This window comes from Triturus cristatus, chromosome 9 (assembly GCF_964204655.1).
Source record: "Triturus cristatus chromosome 9, aTriCri1.1, whole genome shotgun sequence".
Lineage (NCBI taxonomy): Eukaryota > Metazoa > Chordata > Amphibia > Caudata > Salamandridae > Triturus > Triturus cristatus.
The window spans coordinates 848,436,888-848,453,264 of NC_140592.1; the positions used below are offsets into that span (position 1 = coordinate 848,436,888).

At 40.4% G+C, this 16,377-nt stretch overlaps 1 protein-coding gene across 2 annotated transcripts in view; it reads right to left on the bottom strand.

The window, feature by feature from the left end:
* Positions 1-5,619: 5,619 nt before the first annotated feature.
* The window catches only part of LOC146798948 (tumor necrosis factor alpha-induced protein 2-like), a 204,617-nt gene continuing 193,859 nt past the window's right edge, over positions 5,620-16,377 (bottom strand). For both annotated transcript variants that reach the window (XM_085626313.1, XM_085626312.1), the window contains exon 12: positions 5,620-8,218. In XM_085626313.1, the coding sequence (XP_085482439.1) occupies positions 8,077-8,218 (142 nt within the window). In that variant the 3' untranslated portion in view covers positions 5,620-8,076. The remainder of the gene's footprint in view (positions 8,219-16,377) is intronic.

A 16,377-nucleotide genomic window follows, 5' to 3' on the forward strand; every position in this document is an offset into this window, starting at 1 on the left:
AGTGCCTCATGAGTCATTGGTAGCTTCTACCTGTGGAAGCAGCTCTACACCGGCTGTGCCCAGGTCTCGTGCAAAGTGGACGCTGACCAGGCTGGACAGGAGCCCCTGGGCTCCATAGTATCCTCAGTCTGTCACGGACATGCAGCACTCCATGCTCTTCTAGTGAAGGAGGATCATGTCACTTTCTTGCCGATTGGGATAGCACTGTATCTGGGAATAAAACAATGCAAAGAATGAGGCTCCACTAAAGCCAAACAAGTCAAAATGGGTTTGGGTCTCAGGGATTAATTTTAATGACCACTCAGCACTACACTCCCCGAAAGTAACTAAACACAATACAAAAAGTAATGGAGGGTCAAAGGTATGAAATTCACAAGATACGACTATGTAATGGAGCTAGTGATATTGGTTCGCTAGACAGGGTACATCATTCATAGTTTTTGAAAAATACCCATCAGTAGCTCTTCCTGGGCGCCCTTTTCATCATGTGGGTTCCTTCTAACCATGAAGGATAGGAAAAGAGTTTAGTCATGAATGACAACATAGGAACCAGTGATGGTATAACTGGGTCACAGGGGGCTACTGAAAAGCAGTGCGAGTAAAAAAGTGAAATAGTGCAAAAGTGCAAAGTAGTGATATTAAAGTTAGATGGCTCTGAGGAAAGTACTTATTTATTTGAGACCTCAAAGTCTCTAAAGCTTAAAAAGAGCGAAATTGGTAGTTTTAACTAATAGCTACCAACAGGTTGGTCGACATGTTTCAGCAGGAATTACGGATCACACTGGTATCCACTGCATTCTTCAGGACCTGTGTCGCTACTGCTAGTGTTGTGTAAAGAAAATATGAAAAAGGAAAAGGTATCACCTGGGTATTAGTGAAGGATCATTCTCCCAGCTGTGAAGTCCGAAGGAGAACAAACATAGTCGAAAACAAGGGAAAAACATATAATTAGTATATCTACGGTATCCAAAACAATTACATGGTATACCATATCTATAAAGAGAATTTATGAAGCAATCCTCTTGGTAGTGCTTTAATTACTACATGGAACTACAATACCTACATAAGGCTCCCACTTACCATATTGTGCAGGAGAGTACTGCCTCACCTCACCTGGCAAACAGCTCAGGTAATTGAAGCACCGCTCTAGTGGAAAGAGAGAGACACATACAGAGACACGTCAGCGAGCAGCTGACTTCACACATAATCACAAATTGTACTGGTGTTAATAGTAGGTCAGAAAAGCCAAAAAACCCTGGCTAAGGCAATGGCCGCAGTTGAACAAATGGCAAAGATCAGACCCTCGATGGCCTGAAAATGTGTTTAATGACAATTAAGCCAGTGCAAAGAACAAGCATATCTGTTCCTAAACATTGAGGTATAGGGTCCGCCTGCACCTCATTTTATAATTACTTATGCATGTATCACTTAGTCATTAGAGAACTGCCACTAGTACACATCGTGACAGGATCCCTGCTTGTGAGGTTATATTTTAGCAGGTTATATTTTAGCATCAACACTCCAGCTATTATATTAGAGCACATTTCGTTAGTAATACCATCATCTGGGCGGTATCTGGTTAAACTGTAAACACATAGGCAGAGCGCCAGTACACAACACCCGCAATGACGCTTTTTGAACATTTTCTGAAAACTGCTCGCGTGTGGGTCATAACCAGCAGCCCAACGCGAGAGAACAAACAGAGCTCTAGTGCGCCGTGAGTCAAATGTCAATTACCGCGCTGAGGGTTTAAACTCCACAAAGGCAGCAGAGCTCGATAGTTAATGCAGAGCTCTGGTCCTCCGTAAAACAAATAGCTCTTACCGCGCTATGGGATTGAACTCTACACTGGCAGCAGCGCTCAATGGACTCTGGATAAACAATGCGCACACTGGTGGCGAGCGCGCACAATGGCATCCTGCTACTAGGATTGCTGACAGACAGGCAAGAAGAACGTGTCTCTCACCTGTCCGTCGGTACTTCCAGCGTCCCTCTGGCTGTAAGGGGAGGTAACGCGCGGAGTCAAACACTACAGTTTTACTTCCTCAACTGGGCGTGTCAATTGTCAACACATGACCACTAAGGATTCTGGGATATGTAGTCCTATTGAGAGAAAGGACGCTCACAGGTAGATTAGAGCTTATGAAAGCTCACAAATTTATTAATTTATTTATTAATACTCAGTCTCCAGAAACATTGATATTTGCATGTATGTTTAAAGCAAGGGCATCCAAAAGAAATGGTTTTTTTGGAGGTACTGTTGTTTGTAAAAGCTCAGGTACAGCGCACTAGCAGCTCTACATGTTACTATGGCTACCAATGTTGTAAGGCTCTATTTTAAGCCAAGCAATACCGCACTAACAAGTGGAACGGTAAAAAATAAATAACAAATAAAGATCCACTGAAATATTCTTTATTATTTATTTTTATTTTAGACAAGTGAGCACTTGTTGATCAGGCAGAGGGGCTCCAATATGTGTTAGATATAAGTTGACAAAGGCAACGGGGTGTTTATGCCCGACAATGGCCTAGAAAACACGTATGAGGCTACACCATCACAAGGAATGGAAAGATTATGGTGAATCCTACATTGAACCTCACAAGAAATGGCGAAGTATGGAGAAAAGCAAACGTAGCCTGTGAACTGGTCAGAATCAGTGCCAGACCCCATATAAATGTTGAGATGACTAATACGCTAGAGGAGTGCATCTCACAGAGACATCCACGGGATGTCATCATTCAACCCGTCCTTGTCTGAGTTCAGAGTGTACACCCATTTTTGTTCTTTCCTGAACAGAAACTTGCTAATGTCTGTCACATGGTTAGGTATCAGGGGCTGTTCTAGAATGGTCCATCGAAATTCATCAGGGCCATGTCCCACCTCCAAAAAGTGATTGATCATTTTGGTGGACTGTTTACGACAGCGGATGGTGCTCCTGTGCTCGGAAATGCGCGTCTTGACCTTCCTGGTCGTCATACCCACGTATTTGTATTCACAGGGGCAGACTATCAAATAGATGACATTGAGGCTGTTACAATTTGTGAAGCGCCTTTGTTCCCATAGACGCCCTCCTCCAATGTCAATAGTGGTAGATTTGACGGTCTGGGGGCAGGCGGCGCAATTCCCACAGGGATGGTGACCTGTCACAGCTGTCATACCCCAAAGTGTTCCTACTGCTCTCGGAGTCGCTACTCTGGGTCTTGTGTGGACAAGTTGGTCTTTGAGGTTCCTACCCCTTTTGAAGGCAAATAGAGGCGGGGGCAGATTATCATTCCCCGTGTTCAAGATACCCCAATGTTTCTTGATGATCTTCTGGATCTGATTGGAACGAGTGCCAAACGTGTTGACACAGGTGATCCGAGATTCTTTGGCTTTTGGGAATGTAGGCTCCAGAAGGCTTTCACGGTTATTATTGAACGCCCTCTTTTTTGACCGGCGTATTAATTGCTTCGGGTACTTTTTTTCAAGCAAGTTGTTCTCTAGCAATTTGGCATGATGAAAGAAGCCCTCCCTGGTGGAGCAGTTCCTCTGAATTCTCAGGAATTGCCCATAGGGCAGGTTGTCCCTTAGAGCTTTCGGATGGCAACTCTCGTAGCTCAACAGGGAGTTCCTTGCCATAGGTTTCCGAAAGAGCTCAGATTGAAGACCAGTTGGAGTTACATTAATTTTGAGGTCTAAGAAGGCCAGATGTGTATTACTGTACTCGACAGTGAAACGGAGGAATGCATTCCTACTATTCAGCCAATTGTGGAAAGTGTGAAGCTCATCCACAGTCCCTCGCCACACCACAAGGACGTCATCGATGTAACGTTTCCAGAGGCGGAGCGATCCGAGAAAGGGGTTGGTATCGGTAAGGATGGTTTCTTCTTCGAACCGATGGACGTAAAGGTTCGCCAGGCTAGGGGCAAAAACGCTGCCCATGCTGGTCCCAGAGACCTGTAGGTACATGGACTCCTCGAATTGGAAATAATTCTCCGTCATGGCCAAATTCGCCAAAGTCATAATGAAAGAGACCGGGGTGATGGAATCTAAATCATGTGCTCTTAGTAGGGTCTCGATCACATCAAGAGTCTCTCTTTGTGGAATTGACGTATAGAGAGATTCTACGTCGAAGGATACCAGTAGATCTATGTTGGCATCAAACTCGACGTCAGGTAGAATCTTCAGGACATCCTTAGTATCTTGTAAATATGTGGGCATCTTGTGCACCATCAGTCTCAAAAAGTGGTCTACAAAAGTTGAGAGGGGTTCAAGAAGAGACCCAATGCCTGATATTATTGGGCGTCCAGGGGGTGGCCGCTGTGGTTTGTGCACTTTAGGAAGCACGTAAAAGTAAGGGACAATGGGGTGTGCCAGTTGTAAATACAATGCCTCCTTTGATGTTATCCATCCCTCAGATAAAGCCTCTTCAACGTGTTGTTTGATGGCCAATAATAATCTCTCTGTAGGGTCCTCAGTGAGTTTACAATATGACTTTACATCACTGAGTTGTCGAATGCATTCCTCGCGGTATGAGGTCTCAAATAAATAAGTACTTTCCTCAGAGCCATCTAATTTTAATATCACTACTTTGCACTTTTGCACTATTTCACTTTTTTACTCGCACTGCTTTTCAGTAGCCCCCTGTGACCCAGTTATACCATCACTGGTTCCTATGTTGTCACTCATGACTAAACTCTTTTCCTATCCTTCATGGTTAGAAGGAACCCACATGATGAAAAGGGCGCCCAGGAAGAGCTACTGATGGGTATTTTTCAAAAACTATGAATGATGTACCCTGTCTAGCGAACCAATATCACTAGCTCCATTACATAGTCGTATCTTGTGAATTTCATACCTTTGACCCTCCATTACTTTTTGTATTGTGTCCACTAAAGCCAAACCTTAGAGGGAAACCCTACCGACTCACCCGACGAGGCAGCATCAATCTGATCATTGTGAGTATTATCACTTTTGCACGCATAAATAAATGCTTTCCATTTCTGTATTGCCTCTTTCGCCTTTTCGTAAAATGGTGCGAATTAGCACTCCCGATCTCTTGACTTGGAGTGAATGTTTGATTTGTTCCACATTCCGTACATCTTTTGTGCGTCTTATGCTTTCTCGCCCTACTCGGGAGACCTGAAGTGCTCAATAAATATGGCTTAGTTATAAAGATTATTGGCACCTTAAGGGGAAAGGGCTTGTTCTTACTCCCGTGGCAGGATGTGAAGGAAGTTTGTGACTCATGGCCTTCTTGGCAATAGAGAGGTTTATATGTAGGGGTGGCCAAGCAATACTTCACCCGCTCGCTGATCTCCTTGAAATTCAGTGGAGTTTTTCGCCAACTCCATGGAATTCCATGGAGTGAAACTCAGTGAGCTCCACACAAGTCTAAATGCCCACGATCATCCTGGATTGCGTTAGCCAAGAGCAATGGTTACCATTTGAAGTCCTGAAAACAACTAAGGACTCATATTTCATTCAAGGTGGTTTGCAAATGTGGTTTGGTCAAGTAACTATGGGCTCTCTTGTTCATTAAGCGATGTTTTCCCACCTTTTCTAGAGAAATGTCAGTGGGAGATTGTGCAAATCTTAGATTTGTCTACTAATTAGGTAATCATCACATGAGTGCAGAATATGTTCAAGAAAATATTTATTTGAGGTCTGTCGTAAAGCATTACATTGGTTATAAATATGCTGCATGTTGAGAGCTACAGTACAATTTATTCAAAGCGTAGGCCATAATCAGTGCACAATTGCGTAGTCTCTTCGCTCTTCTTCTTAGCCGCACCCTCGGTAATAAGTGGTGGTTGATGCACTGCGAATGTAAAGCAACTGGCGCTACCCGGGAACATTGCCTGCCTACATGGCCAGGATGACATCTCTTTGAGCTAAACGGTTGCTTCTGAAATATGCAATGATCTGTAGGGACACGTTTAATCCTCTGCAAAGCCAATTCCGTGTTTGATCCTTCTGAAGTCAGTAAGCTAATGTCCATTAATGTGAGTAATAGCAACACCTTTATTTAAAGCACCTAGAAATGGCACAACAGTGGTATACAGCGCTATATAAAAACAAGGTATTATTATGATACTTAGAGATCCATAAAGGATTGACAGGTGGATGTGTTAGGTTTTCGAGTCTTTTTTCCCTCTATAGCCTACATAGATCAGGCAGCATTTTAGCTTGGGATCTGCAAAGTCTAACATGGCAGTACTCCAAAAGGTCATTTGTTCTCCTTAGCATTACAATTCATTACAATCCATAGTCAAGGATTACAGTGAACACTTGTAAAAAGAAAGGATGTACATTTCATGGTAACATCGCTCAATGTGTTTCAGATGATAACAAACTCCTGCATTCAGCCATGGTACAGAACAGTCTTTCATCAACACCTCAACAGATTGAGCAGAACCATCCTACTGGCAAATGCCTTCACGTTGCTAAAAGAAAGTCAAACATCAGTAACCGAAAAACAGGTACAAAACTAATTCTAGACGTTATGTGTACCAAGTGTAACATTTTAAATAAACATGCCATACAAAATGTATCAATTTCAGTAGAAAAATAAAAAGGCTGACAAACAATTACATTCTTTCAACGTACCACGGAAACAGATTCGTATTTTACTCGTATGAAAATGCTAGCAAGAAAAATAAATATTGACCTGCCATCTAATTTACAAGGCAAAATAGACTCCCCAGCGTCTCAGTCTCTAAAAATATTTGCATATGCTGTAGATCTACTTAGAAAGAAACATGGCAGTTACAAAAACACACAAACCGAAACACTCACTGCACCACACTGCATTGCTTTTTTTAATGGCTTAGTCGCTCCTCTATGTACATGTTGAGAATAGTATTCAACAAAGAGTTCGTTATTCTGTTTTTAAAAACTCATTAAAGCTTATGGGCATCTTTAATTTACAAGAAAATAATATGCACATCCACTGACTTGGATCCCTTAGTGTTTGCTCTGACCCCTGTCCCAAATCCTTCTTTTTCCAACTCAATGAGGTGTAAGAAACTATATGGGGCACCCGTAGAAAGGTGGGTAGAGTTTGTGGCAAGGAGCAAGAAGGGAAATTGGCAAATGCACAAAGACACCTACTTGTTTGTCAGCTACTCATGTCATAGCGTCATGAATCTAGGTTCTAACCTTTCTCTTTATGCCTATTTTCTAGTTCAGAACTTTATTGGTCCCTGTCATGGCAGCCAGGTATTTTCAGCCACTACCCGGAAACCGCATCTGGTTCTCTGACAGAGTAGGCCGTGGAGTAAAGACTACCGTGATCTACTTCCTGAAGTGGTGAAGGCTCTATTGCTCACTCAGATAGCATGAAGGGTGCTATATTTCCATAAACCTCCATTTTGTATTTCAGCTGGCCTTCAATTAAAAAGGAAAGGCACGTTCAACAGTAATAAAATATTTAAATGAAATAATCTCACGCCAATCAAAAATCACTCACTTTACTATTAGGCTAGAGAAACATTTTTGAGGTCTTCTGCGCTCTAGAACATATTAGTTGAATTGTTTTTCATGTATTAAGGATAAAGACTACTGACACTATGGTACCCCCAAGGGATACTCAGTGTAAGAGTGTTGGACTTTACAGACATTTTCATTTAATCTCTCTGTCTCAAAGCACTATGACTGGATGCAATGTAAAACACTAATGAAGTAATGTAATTGCAGGCCAACAGAAAATATACAAGCTACACATTTCCAGAAATGATAGCGATATGTAACCGATTTGCTGAAAAACATTCTATAATCCCTAATCCCTTCCACTTATGCCTCTGAAAAATTGTTAAGTAGAACTAAGACTCCATTTGGCATTGCAGAAAATGGTCTTTGGTTTAGCAATTGCAGTCAAACAATCGCTTGGTTTTTAAATCACTAAAAACCATACAAAGAGACACCTAAGCACTAGTGGAGCCATGGTGAAAATGAAAAGGATCACAGGGCTTTCCCACACGGCAAGCGTTGTTCAATATGCCTCTTGTACAGTCACAGGTACAATTGTAGTACACTTGCAAGCGGTGCCATGTTGATGTATAGGCTCAAATGTCGTGTTGATTCATGTTACAACTTCAGGAAACTTTTATATATGAGAATAGCTTTGGTGTATCATCGTCCAGTATTTCGCCAATATCCAGAATGTTCAGGATTGACTTTAGGTCACTACTTTTTAGGTTCCCCTTGATGTACAGGACAGCTCCAACTTGATTTTTGCTGTAAAAGTATCATAAAAACGAAAGAAGTTAGACTTTAAAATCTTAACGTAGCACAGTTGCCAAGGAACAGATATATTTAATCAGAACTATAAAAAACTCAAATAAGAGCATGATAGGCGTGTATGCCAATTTGATGATTTAATAACTTGATAAATTCCATGTGAGTACATTCAAGCAGTTGAATGGTATTTTGTTGAATGATTATAGTCACTCAGCAAGACAATGGCCTGAAGAATAACAAATAGTTGCAAAAAGGCAGGATGAAAGAAATTTAATTTGCTTGGAATTAACATAGGTTGGAGGATTGATATAAAAAGTTAAACAATTTTAACAATTTGTGCAACATACACATGCACATTTGCTCATACACTTTGTTGTAAATGTACTACTTTTGGCTATATACCATTTCTGAGTTTAAATTTACTACAAATTGTAGATTTGCATGTCTTCGCCCACTGATACAGAGTGTGGAGCAACATTTGTGAGTTTAATGTCACTACAACCAAAAAAGACACAAAACAGTAGCAAATGTACTCAAGCTCAGATTTTGTACATCACCACACTTGGCCAACCACTGCTTCTGTAACCCCATCCCATAGAAAATAATAGAGGCAGGGAGTTAAAAGAGAACATTCATAAGAACTAATGCTGAAAGTAATTAATTTATTTATTAAGCTAGTTTTAAAAAAATAGGTATGCATTTATTTAATGTTAAAAATAATAAATAAAAATAAATATTATTTTATAATAAAATAATTCAATCAACTTTTCAATTTAAAAATAAACGTATCTAATTTTTTAAAAAACATAATTAAATTCATTGAAATCGATTCTATGCATATCTTTTTGTAATTTGTAATACATAATAAGTACATACAACCATTTTACTTCAGGTGGGATTTTGATAGTTATATAAAACAACACAATGCATTATCTAGACTGAAAAAAGATGGATTTTTTATCAGGTCATCTGACAAAGATGGTAATGTAGTATCTAAAGAAATGGACTTGAGTGAAAGCATTAAGCAAATGAATAGCCAGGATTGTTACACAACAGTATATGCAAGTGAGGTATTGGCATCCCATAACGAATATTGTGATCTAAATGGGGAAATCATGGTCTCATTAATTGTGATAAGTAGCAATACTTGAAGTGTAAATATCTTACCCTGCCTATCCCATATCTCATACCCAAAATACATAAGGACCAACAGAATCACCTGGGGAGACCTATGGTTTAATTCAGAGGCAGCTTGCAAGAAGATACTTTGAAGTGCATTGATTTCTTTTCTTGGAGCATTTGTTACTGCCCCTTTTTCATATATCAAAGATAGCAGTGATTTCCTAATGGTTATAGAAGATATTACGTAGGAAGTGACTTGGTTCTTCTGACACAGGATGTTAGCAAGCTACATACCAGCATTAAACATGATCTAGGCATCATTGCATGTAGAGTTTTTCTGACGGCAAGGGCACTACCTTACCTTTATCATATTGATATGTTACTCGACATGAGTGACTTTTGACAGAACAAAGAGTGGAATGGTGCACCCGTAAAAAAATTAAATAAGTCTCTAGGCCCATTTGACAAATTCCTGCTTTATTCAAATCCCATATTCAAAGTCGTAAAATCCAATGAATAAAAGCATCCAGCCAATGTGTTTCGTTCAAGCTGTCTTGAACTTCATCAGGGCTAATATTTCATTATCGTTAGGTGTCAATTATAATTTCTGTTTGATCCATCAGTTGTTTTCTCTATTATTCACTCTGCGTCACAAGTGTCTGTAGTTTGCTGCGGGGATAATTGTTCTCCTAGTCCTAATACCTGAATCAGTATTACAGAACGAAAACACTGTGTTCAGTCCTTCGAAGTTGAAGGGCTGAATGCGGCGTTTTCGTTCTGTGATACTGATTCATGTATTAGGACTAGGGGAACAATTATCCACGCAGCAAACTACAGACACTTGTGACGCAGAGTGAGTAATTGAGAAAACAGCTGATGGACCAAATGGAAATTATAATTGATACCTAACGATAAATAAATATTAGCCCTGATGCAGTTCAAGACAGCTTGAACGAAACGCGTTGGCTGGATACTTTTATTCATTGGATTTTACAACTTTGAATATGGGATTTGAATAAAGCAAGAATTTGTCAAATGGACCTAGAGACTTATTTAATTTGTTCCACTCTTTGTTCTGTCAAGATTCCGTCTGCATTTGCAGTAATACCACACAATGGCTCGTATGGAAGAGGAGTGCACCGTGCTGTATTATTTTGAACTATAAGTGAGGTGAAGTGGAGGGGTCCGCCGTTGATTTCTTCCTTTTCTCTGTATGAGTGACTTCTGTCCATCTAGATTTTTTTTGTGTTCAATAAAGTGAACTACGGACAAATCCAAGGTAGAGTGATGGGGATCTGCTTTGTCGCCTTCTATGCTAACGTAGTTCTTGGCTGGTGGGAGGAGCAGGTCGTCAGCAACTGAGATTTGTTCTGTAACTATGTTGAGCCTTGGATTTGTTATACAGACAATCTTTTTGTGATTTGCGCAGGTTCATAAAGACTGGCTAAAATATCTGTGGGAAGGCAAATGGCAATAATTTGAAACTACATTTAACTTATAACATCAGCAAGGAGAAGGTGTATTTTCTTGACCTCAAGATCCATGTCATTGGCAACAAACTGTATATCAATCTCTTTAGAAAACGTATGTTTGGCAACTTGATGCTACTTGCCTAGTAACCCACCCACTCTTCCACACAGTATCCCTTGTGGGGAACTTTTCCATGCCAAACACAACCTCAGTACTGATCAAACATATGAGGAAGAAAAATTAAAAATGTAAGCAAGGTTTAAGGAAAGAGGATATTCTCAAAAAACATTGCAAGACACAGTAACACGTGTGGATAAAATGTCCAGGTAACATCCACCATTGGCTAATTTAAGTACCAACACTGCAGATAAGTGTGTTAGTCTCATTACCATGGATAATGGCAAAGCTTATAACATCAGGGCAATTTTAAGGAAACATTGGCAGATTTAAAAAACAGGCAAGACGGGGGCTAATTTCATTGGGGAATATCACATCACATTTAGATGCAGCAAATTATTGAAAAATACCATGAGCATAAATGCTATTACAGAAGAGTGGTGATGAACTCCACAGACACATTGTGCGAGCTGTAAAGCTATATGTTGGCAGGACGATTCACCAGTTAATACTTGTATTCTTCAACATATGCGAGCTATACCCTCTATTCTGTGCAGTAGTGAGAGGATAGAGATAAAACAAAATAGAAAAGATCGGCACAAGAACCAAAGAAAAGAGGCTCATGGTATTTGACAATTCGTTACAGCATCTGTGATCCATTTGTACACTCACGTGGCTATACCCCAGGAAGCTTGGTATATAGTCAACCACTGTCATCATAGACAAGTGGGAAGTAACTCCTGGCGAATCGAGGTAACCTGTATTGCTAGAAAAAGCAATATAGGGAAGCATAGCGAAAATATGCCATTGCCCCATTATTAACCAAAATCTGAACTTAATGCTTCAGAGTTTGCGTTAAAAACAGTGTCCTAGTAATGCTGGGAAATGTAGTTTTGATGCTTATGGCATTACTTGTAACCAATAGTAAGTGAATTTATTTATATCACAAGTATAAATAAAGATATTATACAATATATTTACAAAAAAATGTAGTATAATGTTAGAGACAAATGGTGAAAGGTTAGGTTTGTCAAGGACTGTCCAAAGTAAATCATCTGCACGATGTCCCTTCTCAATGAAATGAGTAGTCAGTTTAGTAGCTTGTTTGTTGCATCTGATCATGGACTTATGTTCCAACATGCAAGTCTTTGTAAAGGAACAGAAATGGTTAAACAGGCTACATAGTAATAGGGATGGTCTGAATGATGAAATTCCATGGTCTTCCATCCCTTAATCATTTGGTGCTGACCTACAGTGTGGCGGTGTTCTGATTGACAACTGTGTTATCAACCCGCACCATTTTAGAACCTGCCAGATTATATTATCAGACTGACCATGGGCACTGTAACACTTCACTTTACACACACAGTAATCGGGAGGGTTAGTCTGGTTGTACTTCCTACAGCAAGGAGAAATGTACCCCTAGATTGAATGATGCGCCAAAAGTTTATATGGGGTTTTGACATATACGTGGTCCAGACAAAGAAGAGTACATTTCTTAAATTCATGTGTCATGGTGTGTCACATGACAGAATGAATATCATACACTTTGAACTCGGTTCTACCTAGGAATATCAATGGTATGACACCATCATGTCTGCCTGTTTGATAAATAAGACAGCCGCGGTCGGTAGTAGGAGTAACTGCAGGGCGGTGACGTGGGGAGGGCGAGGGGCAGGGTGGGGGGGTAGTAAACTATGGATTACGGAGGTTTACAGGTAAGTTAACATATAAATTAATAAAACGAATTTCGTTGTGTACACTGCATCGCATTTGGGGATACAGTGCACGCAACGAAATTCGTTTTATTAATTTATATGTTAACTTACCAGTAAACCTCTGTAATCCATAGTTTACTTCCCCCCACCCTGCCCCTCCCCCTCCCCACGTCACCGCCCTGCAGTTACTCCTACTACCGACCGCGGCTGAAATAAGACCCATACCAACAGAATGACATACAAAAAGTTTCTGTATCGGTCTGACACTGACATGGCACATAACATTCCTCACCCAGAAGAGTACATTTTCACAGTTCATAATGTTCGATATGACAGCATCAACACCTTACACTCTGAATTCTGGTTTTACCAGGTATATCAGTAATAATGGTGTTTCACCATCACACTAGCTTAGTTGACAAAATACTCATGCATATAAGAGACTACACTTTCTAACATGTCTTTGGACTTTACATGCTGCAGGAGTGGATAGCTTAATGCAGATTGTCAAAGCATTTAGTTTAGTTTTGTTTTTGATTAATAATGGGGACACTGGCATATTTTCACTATGCCACACATGTGGTATAAATAAATTCACTTGCTGGTGTTCACGGGTAATGCCATTAGCATCAAAACTACATTCCTAGCACCACCTGGACACTGTTTTTAACGTGGACTTTGAAAGAGTTTAATTCAGATATTGATTAAGAATGGGGACACTGGCGTCATTTTCCTAAGCCGCACACGCGGTTTAAAAATATTCATCTACTTGTGGTCACGGGTCCTCTGCATAAAAAACACATTTCCAAGCACAACCAGGACCACATGTTTGCTAACTACAAGAACGATTGCCATTGGACATGATGCGCCCAATTGCATGATACGAGAAGCCTATAGCTGCCAATCATTTGCACTAATTAGATGCCTTCATAGGAACGACCAGCCGCTTGCCTGGGGTTATGCCTCTTCCCTGGTGTTGCTAGCAGCCAGTGATTATGTTCCCCATAAAGGTATGGTATTTTGGATTAGGGCACACCTGGGATTGCAAAATATCAAGCAAGAGCTCCCTTACTTCATTCTAGAAGCTTGGCGGTAAACTGTACACTGTTTTTTACTGACCATACACAAAGAGTGCACCAATTGCATGCCATTATAGGAACACCTGGCCATTAGCCTCGGGCTGTTTCTGTCCCCGGGTGCAGCTACCAGCAATTCCCTTAACATGGTAGGAACACTGTAAGTGGCGCCAGCTTTAACGCTTCTCATGAGGTCAAGGCACCATGTTAGTGGGTACTCCTCTGACCAGAGTCCATGGAGCTAGAGGTTCTTTACCTCATTTCTCGAATAAGGGTGAAAAAACAGTAATTGTATACCATATATAAATGGATTGTAAGACTGAAATGCACACTAGTCGTCCTTAGCCTTTGGTTCATGCCCTCACATAACCCTCCCTATTTTGTACGCAAAAAGGAGGGGGGTTACTACCCATGCTGCCATCTCATACATGTTACCTTGTCTATGTCTGGAGTTATCTACTCCCAGACTCAGAACAGAGGCATCAACACCAATGAACACATATGCACAGTTATACTGCTATTTCCATCAATACAGGTTAACTTGATTAGCTAGGAGTTACTTAACTCTTGTCTATTCTGACAATGGTTGACTATATACCAAGCTTCCTAGGATATAACCACGTGACTGTACGGGTCACAGATGCTGTAAAGAATTGTGAAATACCATGAGTCTCTTTTCTTTCGTTCTTGTGATAATCTTTTTTCTTTTGTTTTATCTCTGACCTCTCATTACTACACAGGACAGATGTTACCTTGAGCAACACACCAGGGCAGAGTTGAGCCATGATGGTTGACGTTAGCGGGTAAACCCGACTCTTTTTTCCAAGAGCAATGCTGTTTTTGATGGCTATAAATATATTTATGACAATGCCTTACTTGGAATATGGGGGGCTGTTATGTGTACATAGGGGCTACCACTAGTGATGTGAGGCCTCGTTAGATATCTAGTTCCAACAGTATGATTTGGAAAGTGCACAGAGTTGGTGGATTTAATGAAGAAACTGCATATACTCTTTCAGGTAAACAGTCAGTGGATTCCTGATTACGTAGAATGCCACAAAGACCACTGGTTTAGTATAAACCTTAGTTATCTATTTTTTTGTATATGAGCACAGTATCAAGCAGAAGACTCAATAATTGGTCCTGGAGAAGGCTCCCACATCTCTGTTGAAGGTAACATGCTGAAACATGTCGACCTACCACTAATCTACCATCTCTTCACCCAGAAGCAAGTTGAATCGACTCCTGCTGTGTCTTGGTTTTTAATCCTAGCCCAGGGACGCACCAATAAAGATATCTGCATACCCTGTAGCTAGTCTGAGCTATCACTTTCTTTATTTTCTGCTCTGCTGCCTCATCACATCTAACTCATCTATGGTATTTATAATACCTCTTTTCAAATCATCATTGAACCCCTCCCTCTCAGAGAGGGTGTTGTAGCCTGCATCATGAGGCCTCACGGTGCAAGGAGGTTACACTACGATGAAGCATGTCACCTTTGGTGGGTGAGGTAAACCTTCCTTTAAAAGGGACACTCCACCATAACTAGGCTTCTTCTGTTCTGTTTGTTGTAAAACCCAAGGGTTTCTTGTGGTTCACAAAAGGAATGCCATCCTACTGAGATTGTTCCCCTTTGTTAGAGTTCTAGCAAAAACTAGTTCGGAAATACGGAAACTGGAATCTAAAATTATAATTAGATTTGATACCCTAATGCCCACAGGATTAAATTCAGATGAGGAAGTGTCTGCCTAGTTGGGTTAATGATGCAGAATTAGAATTGCTAAGCAACAATTTGTTGTCTAGGACTGTCTAAACTAGTTTGGAGGGGTACAGAAAGGATTTTAACAGTTTTTAATTTTATTGAATGTATACAGGTGCACAAGGGGATTCCACACTTTAAGCAGGCCAGGAAAATGGTGTGCATTCAGGTAAGAGAAATTTAATAATTTGATATTGTTGATCTTGACATGACATTAATGAGTTAAGGCAGTTGTGTGTAATTCTGTCCTATTTAATAACTCTAAAACAGATTGGGTTCAATCTCCACACCAAGATCAGGTACAGGAATAGTAAAGCTATATAGCGTGGGCACTAAGTCACAGGCTGGCAGCTAGATTGATAAATTTATAATGGCATGAACCTATGAAAATCAATAACTGATTTATGGATGAAAAGATTACGAATCATGATTCAGTTATGTTTGATGTTAATTGTTTGTTATTTCACAAACAATGAAAAATCGTTGCTTAATGTGTAAATGTCATTTAGTCAACTCTGGCAAGCAAATTAATTGTATATGCATATATGATTGGGATAATAGACCGTTATTGATCTGATGTCATGTTAAAAGGTTAGGGTAATGTGATAGGACTGATAATAATTTGGATTAGGTGATATATTTCGCTCCACCAGAGAAATTGGTGGAATTTTGGCCCCTCAGCATTGCGCTTGTAATGCAGAGTTTTGGCCAATTTCTGCCAACCCCCACGTGGCAGAGTTTTTTCTCATGCATGTCTTGAAAATAGTAAGTTGACCAGCACGATTTGCCATCACCAAGCTCGATTTTCGGTTGCTAGGAGGGCTCACATCGAGATTTCTCCAACGCAGGTGGTTGCGGGTGGTCAAGACCGTTCACGGTCAGAAAGCTGCTGCT